The sequence below is a fragment of the Oryctolagus cuniculus genome, chromosome 1, assembly GCF_051225735.1.
Source record: "Oryctolagus cuniculus isolate XC-2025 breed Fujian yellow rabbit chromosome 1, ASM5122573v1, whole genome shotgun sequence".
Classification (NCBI taxonomy): Eukaryota; Metazoa; Chordata; class Mammalia; order Lagomorpha; family Leporidae; genus Oryctolagus; species Oryctolagus cuniculus.
In genome coordinates, this window is record NC_142867.1 from 16,551,089 (window position 1) to 16,568,717 (window position 17,629).

The 17,629-nt window shown below is 37.6% G+C and overlaps 2 protein-coding genes across 2 annotated transcripts; both read right to left on the bottom strand.

Moving 5' to 3' along the window:
* Window positions 1-2,708: 2,708 nt before the first annotated feature.
* On the bottom strand, window positions 2,709-3,644 carry LOC138845906 (olfactory receptor 5L1-like). Its single transcript, XM_070059827.2, has one exon. It carries the CDS (start codon window positions 3,642-3,644, stop codon window positions 2,709-2,711), a length of 936 nt encoding a protein of 311 aa, XP_069915928.2.
* Window positions 3,645-16,425: 12,781 nt separating this feature from the next.
* Window positions 16,426-17,367, bottom strand: LOC100339542 (olfactory receptor 5D18). Its single transcript, XM_017349636.3, has one exon. The coding sequence runs from the start codon at window positions 17,365-17,367 to the stop codon at window positions 16,426-16,428; it is 942 nt and encodes a 313-aa protein (XP_017205125.3).
* Window positions 17,368-17,629: the final 262 nt, after the last annotated feature.

The window sequence follows — 17,629 nt, forward strand, 5'->3', positions numbered from 1 at the left end:
AGTCCAAGTGATCAATTTCTGTTCACAATTGTTCATAATGATAGGTCTAATAGTCAAAGAGATCACATAAACAAGTCTAGTGTTTGCTAATACTAACTGATAGAATAAAAAAGGGAGAGAATGATCCAACATGGGAAGCTGGGTCACAGCAGACTCATAGAATGGCAGATGTCCTAAACAGCACTCTGGCCTCAGAATCAGCCCTTAAGGTATTCGGATCAGGCTGAAGAGCCCATGAGAGTATTTTTGCATGGAAAGCCAAGACACTCTGGCAAAAAAAGAAGAAAAAAGAAAAAAAAAAAGAAAGAAAGAAAGAAAAGAGAAAACAAACACCTAAATGAAAGATCTCTGCAAGTGAAATCCCAGTGGAAAGAATGGGCCTTCAAATAAGGATGTAGCTTTCTCTGAAGGGAGGAGAGAACTTCCATTAGGACTATGGCCTTGTCCAAATATGGTCAATGTTGGCGAGCTCACGGGGGTTCCATGGCATTGCCAACTCATGACTAGAGCCTGGGGAGTTTGCTGATGCCTTAAACAAGAGTGTCAATTTGTTAAGTCAAAAACAGGAGTCACTGTGCACCTACTCCTCATGTAGGATCTCTGTCCTTAATGTGTAGTTCAATGTGAATTAATGATATGACTAGTGCTCCAACAGTATTTTGCACTTTGTGTTCTGTGTGGGGGCAAACTGATTAAATCTTTACTTAATATATTCTAAATCGATCTTCTGTATATAAAGATAATTGAAAATGAATATTGATGTGAATGGAATGGCAGAGGGAGCGGGAGATGGGAGGGTTGCAGGTGGGAGGAAAGTTATGGGGGGGAAAAGCCATTGTAATCCATAAACTGTACTTTGGAAATTTATATCTACTAAATAAAAGTTAAAAAAAGAAGGAAATAAAGGAAAACATGGGAATAGCTATACTTTTAATTTTCCATTGTTGTGAATCCAGGTACAAAATATTTAATGCCATCTTTCAATTACTTATGATGTTTTCTTCAGAAGTAGGAGTAGCACTGGCATGGTCCCCTTTGGCATTTATGAAGGCATATCACTAATACCTGAAAAGTGTTAAATCCTGACCTAGTTTCAGAGGCACAGAAACACTGAGAGCTGTGTGTCTTCTCCAGCAGTTTAAAGACAGCTGAATGGAGTGGGTCTTCTTAACTCTGAGGTTCTGACTGACTGATTCTTTCCTACTGATCACCAACATCAAACGCCATGCTACATCTTGCTGTTAACAGTCCTTCAATTAATAAATCTCTACATTCCTTCAGTCCTCTAATACCTAACATTTCTTATATTAAATCCTTCTGGGCATTTTTTTTCTTAAGTGGACCCCATTGATAGAAATCTTATGATATTGTCAGACAATGCAGAGCCAATTCAAATTCTTAATAGCTCCTATAGTGCTCTAAACTCATTTATTAATTCCATATCATTAATTCACCAGTACTTACATATTCACCCATTTAATAAAAAAGAAAAATAATGAGAACTTGTTATGTTCCATTTATGGTAAACCAGAAAAATGACTAAATAATTCTTCACTCATGGCTTTATTTGTACACAGAGTATCTTCTCAGTGTCACTGAGTACGTAAACATTTTGAAAATTTAATCTGAAAAAAAGTCCATGAGGTTAGCAATATTAACCATTGTTAAAATAGAGGATGACTGGAGTTGAAGTAGGTAATATTCACCCAATTAAAAATCAAGATCAAAGCATCATTCTTGTTTTCATAGACTGAAATGTGTTAGTTTTCCAACACTATATACATCAAAGGAGAGAAGCTTCATTTCAAAAGTGCATGAAACTTATGAACTGATATAAATAATAGCAGAACTACAAATAAAGCATTAGTAGTACATGTGAATGAGGACTGAATGAAGGGATGCAGTTTATTTACATGGAAAAATGGGGACGAGAGGTCATTTCAAGAAAACATATGTAAGGAAGATGAAGAGATGCTACAAATCCTCTTACAAGTTTCAGTAAGCACTTCACCCATGACAATATAGAGTTAGAATGAAGATGAGTCAGAAATGCTGGTTTTCAACAACTGTTCTGAATTAGCTATGAGGACAGAAGAGGAGAGACAGAATGAAGTGGGAAATAGTTATATTCTAGGATTTATTCAAAGCTCCTGTGTGTGTATCACTATTATTAATATTCTCCATTTATCAAACAATGTAGGATCCAAATTTAAAAGAACACTGGAAACTGCAAAAACAACTACAAAATCTGATACAGAGAAAATAAAATAAGTAAACATAAAGGAACAAAAAAGACAAACAAGTAAGAAACTGCATTTGTGTATGAAATCCTCATTCTAGGCATACACTGTTGGATTGCGCTGTGATCTGGATTACAACACAACAGCAATTCTATTTTGAAGAGAATCATAGTTTCTATAGTAGATATTGAAATAAAGTGTTACTTTTGGAGTGTTTCATGAGACTCATGAGTGTTGTAGAGGAAACTAAATGTGTGTGCTTGAATAGCACTATCATTTGTATCAATGTGTTGAAGAAAAGCAACGAAATGGGCTTCAAAGTTGGGAATGTGTTCAAATCTACACTTACATATTAAAAATCCAAAAAGAAGAGTGAATAAAAATATTCACCCTTTAATTAGAGCTTATTACTGTTCACATCAAATAAATAAATAAATACATATATAAAGAAAAGAAAAAAAGCATTCCCTAAAGACGTATTCTGGAGCCCCCCAGTTTCCTAAGAGCTTCTTTCACATCCTTATTCCTCAGGCTGTAGATCAAGGGGTTCAGCATGGGAATCACTACTGTGTAGAACACAGCAGACACTTTGCCAATATCCTCACTGTTGCCTGAACTGGGCTGGCAATAAATGGAGAGGATTGTTCCATGGAAAACAACAATAGCTGTGAGGTGCGAGGCACAGGTGGAAAAGGCTTTGCGCCTTCCTTCTGCAGAGCGCATCCTCAGGATGGTGATGAGAATGAACAAATAGGAGGTGAGGATGACCACAATAGTAATAGACTCATTGAATGTGGCCACAATGAACAAAAGCATCTCATTCATAGTGACATCATCACAAGCAAGACTTAAGAGAGGGGGTAGATCGCAGAAGAAGTGATTAATCACATTTGACCTATAGGATGGGATCTTAAAAACTAAGCACAAATGGATCAGAGAACACACTGATGCACAGAGGTAGCAGCCAGAAACCAGCTCCACACAGAGCTTCTGACACATGATGACCATGTACAGCAGGGGGCTACAGATGGCCACAAAGCGGTCATAGGCCATCACTGCCAGCAGGAAGACCTCAGTGATTATACATGTGGAAAACAAATATAATTGCACCATGCATCCCAAGAAGGAGATGGTTTTGTCCTTGTTTAAGATATCTGTCAGCATCTTCGGCACAACGGTTGAGGAGTAACAGAAATCCACGAAGGATAAATGGCTGAGAAAAAAGTACATGGGAGTGTGAAGCTGAGAGCTGGCTTGGATCAGTGCAGTCATGGCCAGGTTGGCCAAAACCGTGACTCCATAGATGAGAAGAAACACCAGGAAGAGAAAGACTCTCAACTCAGGAGCATCTGATAATCCCAAGAGAATGAACTCTGTCACAGCAGTGCAGTTTTCCTCAACCATGTTCCCACTTCGTATGTTAGTTGCAATAGAAATCTAAAGTTTATCCTCCATTTTATGATCTAAAATTTAGTTTAGACTTTCTCCTAAAATAAGACAAAAGGAGAAGTAAATTAGTTAATTTTATTAGCATATAGACAGGCTATTTTTAATACAAAAATAGGCAAAACGCAGACATTGAACAAGAGTGGCAAAGTTTCATGAAAAAGCCTATGATGAAAAAACAATGCTTTTATCTCAAAATTTTGGGTCATTTTTTTTGATAAACTTACCTTTTACATTCATTTTCCAAAAAGCCCAGAGTTTCATTCAGAGATCATGAAAAATCATTAATGTTTAAAAATATGTACTGTTTTAAAATAATGTCTGACAAGATTGTATTTTTAGCAAAACTGATAAGCATCCTTTTTAACTTTAGAACTTTAGCACAATTTATAACTTAAGCAAATGTTTCCTTTTTAATTTTTTAACTTTAATTTAGCAGGTCCACTATGGTTTGTAGATACAAGTAATAATACAATGATATTCCTCTCCTAACTACTCTCCTCCCTCCTTCCTTCTAACTTCTTTTCGTTTTTTAGTTTTTAAGACAACATTTTAAAGATGCATTACAGCAAAAAAGGTGTAATACTTCACTGAATAGGAAATGTAACAAGTAAAAAGCAAAAGAACCCAAGGTTAGTGGGAATATACACAACAACTGCAAACAATAATTGAGTGAATAAATGATCATTTCACTCATATACTTTTTTTGGTCAAATAGTTTTTCACGATTTCTTTCAGTGAAACATATCCAATGATAATGTGACATCTAAATATACCCTGTGCAGCTATAAGATATTGATTAAGTTCAATTTGGGTATAAGCCATTTCCTCTCAACAGTTTAAGCACAGGAATAATTTTATGCAGCACTGCAAAGGAAATAACTATACATTATATTCTGGTACCCTATTGGTTACCAGAGATCAGACAAAACATATGAGGTTTGTTTTTTGGGACTGAATTATTTCAGTAAGAATAATGATTTACAGCTGTATACACTTTGTTGAGGAAGACAGTATTTCCTTCTTTTTTACAGCTGTATAATATTCCATACTGTATATGTATATTTTATTAATTTAGTCAGCACTTGATGGGCATCTGGGTTTATTCCATATCTTAGCTATTGTGCATTGATCTTCACTAAACATGGAGGTACAGATAACTCTTCCATATGCTGATTTCATTTCATTTGGGTAATTCCTAAGAGTGTGATGGTTGGGTCATATGATAGATCTGTTTTCAGCTTTCTGAGGAAACTCCATATTGTCTTCCACAATGGCTGTACTAGCCAGCATTTCCACCAACAGTAGATTTGGGAGCGTTTTTCTCACATCCTCACCAACAGGTATTGTTTTTTGATTTCTGTGTGAGGTCCATTCAAACGTGTATGAGGTGGAACCACATTTTGGTTTTTACTTGCATTTCCCTGATGACAAATGATCCTGTGCTCTGTATCTATGTGTGTGTGTGTTGACTATTTGAATTTCTTCTTTGAAAAATGCCTTTTCAAGTCTTGCCCATTTCTTAACTAGTTTTTTTTTTTTTAATTTTATGATTGTTGAGTTTCTTGAGCTCTAGAGATTCTGGGTATTTTTTTTTTAAACTTTTATTTAATGCATATAAATTTCCAAAGTACGACTTATGGATTACAATGGCTTCCCCCCATACCGTCCCTCCCACCCACAACCCTCCCCTTTCCCACTCCCTCTCCCCTTCCATTCACATCAAGATTCATTTTCGATTATCTTAATATACAGAAGATCAGCTTAGTATGCATTAAGTAAGGATTTCAACAGTTTGCTCCCACACAGAAACATAAAGTGAAAAATAATAGATGATTTTTTAAATGATGATGAAATCAGAGCAGACCTATTGTCATGTTTAATCCCAGTGAGAGTCAAGTTGGGAATTGATAATTTTTTTTTTTTTTTTTTTACAGAGGATCAGTTTAGTATGCATTAAGTAAGGATTTCAACAGTTTGCACCCCCATAGAAACACAAAGTGAAATATATTGTTTGAGTACTCGTTATAGCATTAAATCTCAATGTACAGCACATTAAGGATAGAGATCCTACATGAGGAGTAAGTGCACAGTGACTCCTGTTGTTGACTTTACCAATTGACACTCCTGTCTATGGCATCAGTGATCTCCCTATGCTCCAGTCATGAGTTTCCAAGGCTATGGAAGCCCTCTGAGTTCTCTGACTCTTATCTTGTTTAGACAAGGTCATAGTCAAAGTGGAGGTTCTCTCCTCCCTTCAGAGAAAGGTACCTCCTTCTTTGATGACCTGTTCTTTCCACTGGGATCTCACTCGCAGAGATCTTTTGCCAGAGTGTCTTGGCTTTCCATGCCTGAAATACTCTCATGAGCTTTTCAGCCAGCTCCGAATGCCTTTAGGGCTGATTCTGAGGCCAGAGTGCTATTTAGGACATCTGCCATTCTATGGGTCTGCTGTGTATCTCACTTCCCATGTTGGATCACTCTCCCCTTTATTTACTCCATCAGTTAGCGTTAGCAGGTACTAGACTTGTCTATGTGCTCCCTTTGACTCCCAGTCCCTTCACCATGACCAACTGTGAACTGAAACTGATCACCTGGAACAGTGAGATGGCATTGATACATGCCACCTCGATGGGATTGAATTGGAATCCCCTGGTAGGCTTCCAACTCCACCACTTGGGGCAAGTCAGCCTGAGCATGTCCCAAATTATACATCTCTTCCCTCTCCCATTCCCACCACCATGTTCAACAGGGATCACATTTCAGTTAATTTTCAACACTTAAGAATAACTGTGCATCAATTACAGATCTAAACCAGTCATATTAAGTAGAACAGATAAAAAAAAACTACTAAGAGGGATAATGTATTTAGTTGTTCATTAACAGATTCTGGGTATTAATCCTTTATCAGTTGCATAGATTGCAAATATTTTCTCCCGTTTTTTCAAATACTTATTAATTAACTCTGTTGAGTGCTTTCTTTACTGTCCAGCAGCTTATTAGCTTGATGTAACCTAATTTGTCTATTGTTGCTTCGATATCCTATGCTTCTGGGGTCTTTTATAAGCAGTATTTGCCTATGCCAATATCTTGCAGAGTTTACCCCAACATTCCTTTCTAGTAACTTAGTGATATCAGATCATTGATGTAGATCATTGATCCATTTTGAGTTGATTTTTGTATAAAATATAAGGTAGGGGTCTTATGTCATACTTCTCTATGTGGAGATCCAGTTTTCCCAGCACCATTTGTTGAACAGACTATTCTTTCTCCAGGGATTGGCAGCCAGCATCATATTGAATGGGAACTAGTTGGAAGCATCTCCACTAAGTTCTGGAACCAGACAAGGATGCCCACTTTCAACACTGGTATTCAATATATTCCTTGAAGTTTTAGCCAGAACCATTAGGCAAGAAAAAAAAATGAAAGAGATAGAAGTTTCAATGGTGGAAGTCAAATTATCCCTATTTGCAGATGATATGATTCTGTATATATATACAGTGGTCAAAGTAGGCATCCTTGTCTGGTTCCAGAACTTAGTGGAAATGCTTCCAACTATTTCATATATATATATATATATATATATATATATATATATATATATACACACATACCAGAAGGCTCAACTAAGAGACTTTTGGAACATACAAGAGCTTAGTAAAGTTGCAAAATATAAAAATAACACACAAAAATCAACAACGTTTGTATACATAGACAATGACATGACTAACAAAGAATTTGTAAGATCAGTCCCATTCACAATAGCTACAAAAATTTAAATACCTTGGAATAAACTTAACCAACTACGTGAAAGATCTCTACCATGAAAATTACAAAAAATTAAAGATAAATAAAGAAGAAAGGAAGGAAGGAAGGATGAAAGAAAGAAAGGAGAAATATAAAACAACACAAAAAATGTAAAAAATCTTCCATGTTGGTGGACTGGGAGTATTGATATCATCAAACTGTTCATACTACTGAAAGTACTTTACAGATTCAACAAGATCCCAATCAAAATACCAATGATGGTTCTCTCATATCTGGAAAAAAAAAATGTGAAAATTCATATGGAGTTACAGGAGATCCTGAATAGCTAAAGCAATCTTAAACAACACAAGCAAAGCCAGAGCCATCACAATATCAGATTTCAAGACATACTATAGGACAGTTATAATCAAAACAGTCTGGTACTGGCATAGAAATAGACATGTATACCAATGGGATACAATAAAATTGCCAGAAATCAATCCATACATCTAAAACCAACTAGTCTTTGGCAAAGAAAGTAAAAATATATAATTATTCAATTAATTTATTTAAAATTTAAAGCCTAACATTATTCCATATTAGAGAGATCAAAGAATAATTTGATTAGCCTTCTTCCTGTGTAAAATTCAAATCTTTTTTCCCTGGCAGACTCTTTAAGCAATACTCCAAGTATTTAGTACCTAAAAAATAATTTTAGGGTTGGTGCTGTGGCATACCGGGTTAAGCTTCTACTTGTGCCAGGATGATTTATGGGCTCTGGTTTCTGTCCTAGCCACTCCACTTCCAATTAAAGTCCCTGCTAATTTGCCCGGGAAAGCACCAGAAAATGATCCAAGTCCTTGGGCCTCTGCCATCCATCTGGGAGACTCAGAAGAAACTCCTGTCTCCTGGCAGCAGATCACCCCAGCTCTGGCACTGTCACCAATTGGGAAGTGAACCATCTGGTAGAATATCTTTCTCTCTCTCTGTCTCTCCCTCTCTTTCTCTGTAACTCTGACTTTCAGATAAATAAATAAATATTTTTAAAAAGGAAAATAATTTTAACACATCTATTACCTTACCATGAATTTTCCCCTAAAGTGATAAAAATATAATTGGGCAGGCGCCGTGGCTCAATAGGCTAATCCTCCACCTAGCGGCGCCGGCACACCGGGTTCTAGTCCCGATCGGGACACCGGATTCTTTCCCTGTTGCCCCTCTTCCAGGCCAGCTCTCTGCTGTGGCCCGGGAAGGCAGGGGAGGATGGCCCAAGTGCTTGGGCCCTGCACCCACATGGGAGACCAGGAGAAGCACCTGGCTCCTGCCTTTGGATCAGCGCAGTGTGCTGGCCGCAGCGCACCAGCCGCGGCAGCCATTGGAGGCTGAACCAACAGCAAAAGGAAGACCTTTCTCTCTGTCTCTCTCTCTCACTGTCCACTCTGCCTGTCAAAATATATATATATATATATATATATAAAATTGGGATTATTAACCCACAATGTTTATATTTTATTGAAATATTTTAGTCGAAGAAAATAAATTTTATACTCAATAATAACAATTTTATTCCATCAAATTGACATAAATATTTTGTAAATTATACTCTTTAGTATGACTTATTTTCAGATCACTCATGGTTTGTATATTCCTACACACAAACTTCACATAACCATGGGTGTTTATTAGGTGAATCAGTTTATGGCTATTAATCCTTTTAAATAATTGATTAAGAAATTCTTAAGAAATTATTTAAAAATGTCCACTGCAGCATTGAAACATTATTTGTGACTTTAACACTCAAAAATGAGCTCTGCATTTAAATATACAGAAATACATGCTAGGAACTAAGCATCTATTAAAATAATAATTTTTATGTTTAATGGCAGAAAAAATGATCGTGGTAGAAAATCTAGAAAAAGTAGGCCATATTGTACAGGTACATTATATGCACAACAAAAAGCATTGTATATAATTTAATCATCAAAGCATTCCCATTATTTTCTAAAATGTAATCTATAAATTTACCTGAATTCTCACAGAATAAAAGTATCATGGAGTAGAGTAGGAAAAGAGAATGAGACTTTTTTTATTTATTTTTTTCAAAATCAAAGACACACATATTCAAGACCTGGACACATAGCAAGTACAAGAGGAGAATGAGAAACTCTCATTCACTCTCTGTCTCTGGCCCTTCATAGACACATCCATGAGTCTAGGGGCACCAGTCAAGCATGTCTGGAGGAAAAATAATCTGGACTAGAGACTAACAGAACAAGCTATTTTCCCCACGGATAACCTTCAAAGGTGATCGATGATACATATTTTATCATTGCATGATATATACGTTAACACATCATACTTTGAAAAAAAATAATAGCTATAATTACAATATGTTCTCTTTCCAAATGGCCAGGAAAAGTAAGCTATTTATCTTTTGACGGTTTATAAATGGTATGCAGTTCTGAAAACTCTCTTGTTTTCAGTCTGTGGATTCTGCACAGAACACTCCTTTCTTCCAAGGAATAAGTGTGATCCCAAAGGCAACAGGACATTTCTATTGTCATAACAAAGAAAAAGTGTGACTGACATCTCATCTGGATGCTACCAAATGCTCTAAATGCACATGGCAGGCTGCATGACGAGCTTCAACACACACAACAAAACATTACGTGGACTAAAATGCCATTAGCACCATAGTTCAGAAACTTACCATAAAGAGACATTTCAAAGTCCTCTGCACAAAGCAGATTAACGCCTTAGCTCTGTGTTTTCAGAGGGAGTTCACATATCCCTGTTCCTTCAGAGACGGTTCTGCCACCCTTTTACGACCACCCAAGTCATCCTGGTGACTCTCAGTAAGATCTTCATGCAGTGGTTACCATGTTTCATGGAAGAGATAAGGGGAAAGGGGAAGGAGACAGAAAATGATCCTTCATTCCAATTTGTTCACACTGATTTCCCTCTCATACAAATAGCTATTGCTACCATTTGGTTCTGCAGATTAAATTGTTGCAATTTCTATTCAAGTCATGGTATTCTCAAAATATTCTTTAATTAGGAAAGAAAACAGAGATTTAAAAACAAGTCTCCCCACTAACACAATTCCTCCTTCTACATAGAATAAATGTCCCCATGATAAACTTAAGAACAGCATTCCTGTTTCCAAAAAATATCGTTCAAGTCTATTCCTAATTGCTGCTCTTCCAGGCCAGCTCTCTGCTGTGGCCAGGGAAGTGCAGTGGAGGATGGCCCAAGTCCTTGGGCCCTGCACCCCATGGGAGACCAGGATAAGTACCTGGCTTCTGCCATTGGATCAGCGCGGTGCGCTGGCCACGGCGGCCATTGGAGAATGAACCAACGGCAAAGGAAGACCTCTCTCTCTCTCTCTCTCACACACAGTCCACTCTGCCTGTCAAAAAAAAAAAAAAAAAAAAAACACAAAGTGTGGGACAACCACCCTACGGGAAACAGCGGTTTCTACTATTTCTGAGATGCTGTGATGGAAGATGTTTAAGGCTTTATGTTCCTGTGTGTATTCTTGGGGGGTTTGCTCAACAAGCTCCCAGAGTAACCACTTATCTCTGTGGGATATCAAGGAAACCACACTGTCTTGGGAGTCAATTATTGATCACGATGGAATACAAGCACAGGGTGAAAACTCTCCAGCTTGAGACCCTTATTATCATTGTGCGTGGTTCCATCTGGAGTCCATGATGCACCGCAGAGTATTGCATGCTGCATTCCAGCCTCGCTTCTGTGAGCCAGTACTCACATCGCCATAGGAAACAGAAAAACAGGACTTACTATACACTCTGTTACAGATTCTTTGTGGAGGGCATGAGGGCTAAAGCTATCCCAGAAATATCAGAAAGAAGTGAGGATGATGAACCCCATTTACTAAAAGTAATAAAAGCTGCTTACATTTGCACAGTGCTAACCAAGTACAAGTTATTATTCTAAGTGCAGTTATTAATACATTGCATCTTTATAAAATATGTGGATCAGCATGGTCCATTCATCATAAATGTGGTGACCAAAGCTCACACATGCGTAAACCACCCAGTCACACACAAATTCCTTGGTACAAAAAAGCCATACATGCAACCACCTTGGTGGCATAGAGAGTTAAGCTGCCAGCTGTAATGCCAGCATCCCACAAGGGTACTGATTTGAATCCAGGGTTCTCCACTTCCCATCCAGCTCCCTGTTGATGTGCCTGGGAAAGCAACTGGAGATGGTCCTAGTGTTTGGCTCCAGCATGTGGAAGACCCAGAGGTTGCTGGCCTCAGGCTTCTTGGTTTTAGGTTTCAGGCATTCACTTTTGTTTTTCTAATCAGGGTTATCTGCACAGTGAGGTAGGAGAAACCCCTTGCTGTTGAATATTGATCATTTCACAACCCCTTCTCTCTCAATATTCAACAACAAGGGGTTTCTCCCTCCTTACTATGCAAATAACCCTGATTAGAAAAACAAAACCTAAAACCTAAAACCAAGTGTTACAGGAAAGTTGTTCCCCTTGAGGCTTGAGTTCTCCCTGATCAAAATACTTCAAGCCTGTAGTCTGACTTCTTGTTTCTCTCTGGTGTGTGTAAATTTCTTTACATGGAAAACAATGACTTTAGCCAATGGAGAATGTTTTAAAATGAGCTATATTGCACTTTGATGAAAATATCTATTAATACTTATTGTTGTTGTTCTATGTACAGCCTCGAACTGTTCTCAGATATGCATTCCTCTCAAAAGAGAGAACTCATGGCCACACAGCCAACATGCATGCAGGAAGAACATCATATCAGTGATGTCCGCGTTCTGCTTATCTTGGAAGATGTCTTAAAAGCTGATTTAAATTCTAAAAATTGATTAGAGGGGCAGCACTGTGGCACAGTGGGTTAAGCCACCACCTGCAGTGCTGACATCCCATAGCGGAGCCAGTTCCAGTTCAAGGTGCTACACCTCCATTCAGCTCCCTGCTAATGCTCCTGGGAAAGCAACAGAAGATGGCCCAAGTGTTTGGGCCCTTGCATTCATGTGGGAGATCCAACTGAATCTCTTGACTCCTGGCTCAGTCTGTCCCAGCCCTGGTCATTGCAGCCATTAGGAGAGTGACCAGCAGATGGAAGACTTCTTTCTCTCTATCTCTGCCCCTCCTTCTTTGTAACTCTTACAAAATAAATAAATAAATCTTTAAAAAATTTTGATTCAAATCTATTTCATGACCATTATCCATAAATTAAGCAATGTAACTATTTCAAATTTTTGATAAATGTATTTAAGCCATTTAACACAGTAAAAGTAATCTACTTATAAAAATTAGGGAAAAACCAACTTAGATTTATGGTACTTTTTAATTGTGAGGCAGCCAAAAAAGAACTTTAAAGTTGAAGATTAAAAAATATCTCTTGTTAGAGTATGATAACATTTAGGAAAATCATTGTGATAGTTTTTCCAGAATTTGAGAAAGTGACTCTCAATCATTGAATAGCAAGCTACTACAAAAGCTATTGGTTAAAAGCAACAACCTGGCCAGCGCTATGGCTCACTAGGCTAATCCTCCACCTGCGGTGCTGGCACTCCAGGTTCTAGTCCTGGTTGGGTCGCCGGTTCTGTCCGGGTTGCTCCTCTTCCAGTGCTCTCTGCTGTGGCCCGGGAGTGCAGTGGAGGATGGCCCAGGTCCTTGGGCCCTGCACCCACATGGGAGACCAGGAGGAAGCACCTGGCTCCTTGCTTTGGATCAGCGCAGCGTGGCAGCCGTGATAGTTTTCCAGAATTTGGGAAGTGACTCTCAGTTATGGAATAGCAAGCCACTACAGAACCTGTTGATTAAAAGCAACAACCACTTAATGTATGGTCACTATATTTTTAAATATCAGCTAAGTCATACAGGTTTCATGTATTTTATACATACAGATTTAGGAACATAGTAATACTTCCCACCCTACCCTCCCTCCTTCTCATGCTCCAGCCCTGCTTCCTCCTCCCTCTCCCATTCTCACTCTTAATTTTTACTAAAATCTACTTTCAGTTTACTTTATTATTGTAAGAATAACCCTACAATAAATAAGTGTTCAATATGATCTCAAGAAATAAAATGTATAAACCTAATTAATAAAGCTATAACGTTGTTTGGGAATTGGAACAGAAATTAATTCAAGAGCAGGAAAAATGAAAATACTACTATTTAAAAGTTCTTATCGGCTGGTTTTATGGCAAAGCAAGTTAAAGCCCTGGCCTGTAGGCATCCCATATGGTTACCAGTTCAAGTCCCAGCTGTTCCACTTCCAATCCAGCTCTCAACTATGGTCTGGAAATGCAGTAGAAGATGGCCCAAGTCCTTGGCCCCTGCACCCACGTGGGAGATCTGGAGAAAGCTCTTGGCTCCTGCCTTCAGGTTGGCACAGCTCCGACCATTGTGGCCTATTGGAGAGTGAACCTGCAGTTGTAAGACCTCTCTCCCTCTCTCTTTCTGCCTCTCCTTCTCTCTCTCTGTAAATCTGAAGCTCCTGGATCCTGGTTTTGGATCAACTCATCTCCAGCCCTTGCGACTATTTGAGGAGTAAACCAGCAGACGGAAGACCTCTTTCTCTCTGGCTCTATCTCTCTCTGTAATTCTGTCTTTCAAATAAATAAAATAAATCTTTAAAAATATTCTTATTTATGTATTTTAAATGAAAATTAATTTGTATGCATGAAAATTGCATCTTTTGTTATTTAAACTTCTGGAAAAAATGTTGTAAAAGTCAACCTAAAAATCTAAATTCTTGGTTATTTACCTTTCAAATTAGGAAGCAAGTGGTATAAAATGTGAATATAAGTTCTATACTACATAGAAGTCATCAGATTAGGACATAGAATCTGAAGCATAAGGAATTGTAACAAAAGAATACAAGACTGTATGTCACTACTTAGTGAAATATGTGATTGCTCATGTGGCTGGGGTCTTAAAAGATGGTCTTAAATCTGCCAACAGTTGGTTTTACAACTTGTATCAGATTACTTAAATGTATGACCCTTGGGTTGCTCAGATAAAAGTTAATGAGTTTGTGTTATTTCCACCTCTGAATGTGACTATCCTTAATCTAAGCAAAGTAGAAGTAAGTGAAAATTTTATATAAAGAACTACCAATTGTTGATTCAATTTTAAACTAACATAAATCATTTCCTAATTTTAAACAAAACAAGAAAATGCATGAGTGTCAGATGTGTGTGAAAGATTAAGTTAACTAGTTGGAGGGAAAGAAGTCAATACAACAAGAAAACATTACTTCACCATGTAAAACACTCTTTCTTACCTTTATCTTGTATGTGCAGCACTACTATTTATTTACTCTTCAATTAATAATGTATATGAAATATTTAAATAATTATTATAAGCTCAAATTATGAACATTTCAAATAACTTTTTGAGTCCCTATGAAATTCTGCCTATTAATACACATGAGAAATTATTTTTTACAGGATATTTATTTTGTTTGATTTGAATGGAGAAGATGTTCAAGTTGTTCTAGTAAAAATATATTATTAAGATAAGGGAGATCTTGAATGTTGGATCCATCATGTTAACTAGGTCTCATTTTCTTCTTATTTTGAATAAATTTATGTAGATAATAAGTTTTCACTACTTAAACAGTCCAAAAAAATTTTTTTAAAGTGAGTGCAATTTCAGATACTGATTCAAATATTATGTCTGTGGCCAGAAAAAAAAAAAAAAAAACAGTGTTAAAATACTGTTATTTGTTGGCCAGCGCTGCGGCTCACTAGGCTAATCCTCCACCTTGCAGCGCTGGCACACCGGGTTCTAGTCCCGGTCGGGGCGCCAGATTCTGTCCTGGTTGCCCCCCTTCCAGGCCAGCTCTCTGCCGTGGCCCAGGAAAGCAGTGGAAGATGGCCTAAGTGCTTGGGCCCTGCACCCCATGGGAGACCAGGAGAAGCATCTGGCTCCTGCCTTTGGATCAGCGTTCATTGGAGGGTGAACCAACAGCAAAAAGGAAGACCTTTCTCTCCGTCTCTCTCTCTTACTATCTACTCTGCCTGTCAAAAAAAAAATACTGTTATTTTTGACATCTTCATAGGCAGAAAATAGCATGAAAACAGGGTGAGTAGGCTTCTAACATACTTGGTTTTGAGTATAAGATTTTCTACACCTTTGGTTGTGTCTGTTATAGATTCAGCACACTGAAGATCCTTCAAAGACATGCTCAAGGTATAGATCATAACTTATTCATATTTCTCTTTACGGCATGTATCCTGTATACACATATAATACACACACACACACACACACACACATTGTACCCCAATAAGTTAATAAAATATTTCTTGTACCTTTGAGTTAATATTACATTTTTACATCCTTAATTTTACTCATTATTTTCTCCCAGAAGTCCATCTTCACTATAAAGTGATTCCTAAAACTCTACACATTCTTTTTTCCAAGGCCAAATTCAAAGATTATCTTTTACATGAAGACATCACTCTGACACCTCTAAATGAATTTATTTTCTCTTCTCTCTAAACCTCTATATTTTTCTGCTTTACACAATACACAATTACCATCCCACCAACACTGGATTTCACATTCTTGAAGGTAAGTATTATGTCTTAACTGCTACTTGGACTTTTATAACAGAGATTCATATGTTTATTGAGAACGTACTCCATTTCTGATATCATACAAGGAAGGGGAATTGAGTTGTATGAGGTTTCTCACATAATATGTATGTGATTTTTCAAAAAAAAATCTTCACAGTTTCTGAGCCAAAACATGCTATCCCAATTTTACAAATGAAATATTAAGCATGAGAAAGATTGCTGAGAGACAAAACTAAGTTTAGCCTTTTGAAGCCAAGTTCATTTCCATTCTGTGGCTCAACATTCACTCTATTAGATTTAAAAACATCTTTAAAATCAACATTTCCAAACACATTATTTTTATAGATATTTATATGGGTAATCATAGTGGATGTCAGGGATAACATCCACTACAATAATATACTCAACAAGAAAAGACTTTCATGTCCATTATCTTACTGACGGTGTCTTTGACATCCTTATTTCTCAGACTGTAGATCAGAGGATTCAACATGGGGATCACCACTGTGTAAAAGACTGAGGCCACTTTGACTGTGTGTCTGGAGTTCTTGGAGTTGGGCACACAGTAGAGGAAGAGGATGGTGCCATGGAAGATGGTGATGGCGGTCAGGTGGGAGGCACAGGTGGAGAAGGCTTTGCGGCGTCCACTGGCTGAACGCATCTTGAGGATGGTCACAACGATGAACACATAAGACATGAGAATGATGAGGAGTGTGCTGATTTCATTGAAGGTGGCGAAAATGAACAGTAGCAATTGGTTGGTGGAAGTGTCAGAGCAAGACAAGGAGAGGAGAGAGGAGAACTCACAGAAGAAGTGATTGATAATGTTAAAACCATGAAAAGTTAATTTTAAAGCAGAGCATGTAAGTATCAGAGAGCATGCTATTCCCCATGCATACGACCCCACAACCAGCATGGCACAGAGCTTCTGGGACATGGCCACTGTGTAGAGCAGAGGGTTGCGAATGGCCACAAAGCGGTCATAAGCCATCACTGCTAATAAAAAGGATTCTGTTACCACAAAGGTACAGAAGAAAAAGAATTGCAGGATACACCCCCAAAATGAAATGTTTCTGTCATTGACAACCAGGTTGAGCAACATCTTGGGTGCAACAGTTGAGGAATAGCAGAAATCCACAAATGAGAGATGGCTGAGAAAAAAGTACATGGGAGTGTGTAGCTTGGGGTTAATTTTGATGACCATCATCATCCCAAGATTCCCAACAACAGTGACACTGTAAATGGTCATAAAAACCAAGAAGAGTGGGACTTGCAGCTCTGGGTACTCTGAAAAGCCTAGGAGAATAAATGCGGCCCCACTTTTATTTCTAACTGGCACTAACATGGTTTCTGATTGTGGCTCTGGAAGTTAGTCCTGAAAACAAAAACATTAAAGTGAGTGAAGAAATAGGAAATCTAGTTGTCTCTTAGTATTTTTCATACAAGAGGCACGTTTAAAATGTCATAATCATTGTAAAATTTTCTCTTGGGAGAAAACAATTATTGAATTAAATTTTAAGCTCTCAATTATAATTTTGTACAAATGTTGGAAATTGACATAAAATCACTTATTGCAATTTTAAATCAAATCTTCATGTAATATTTAA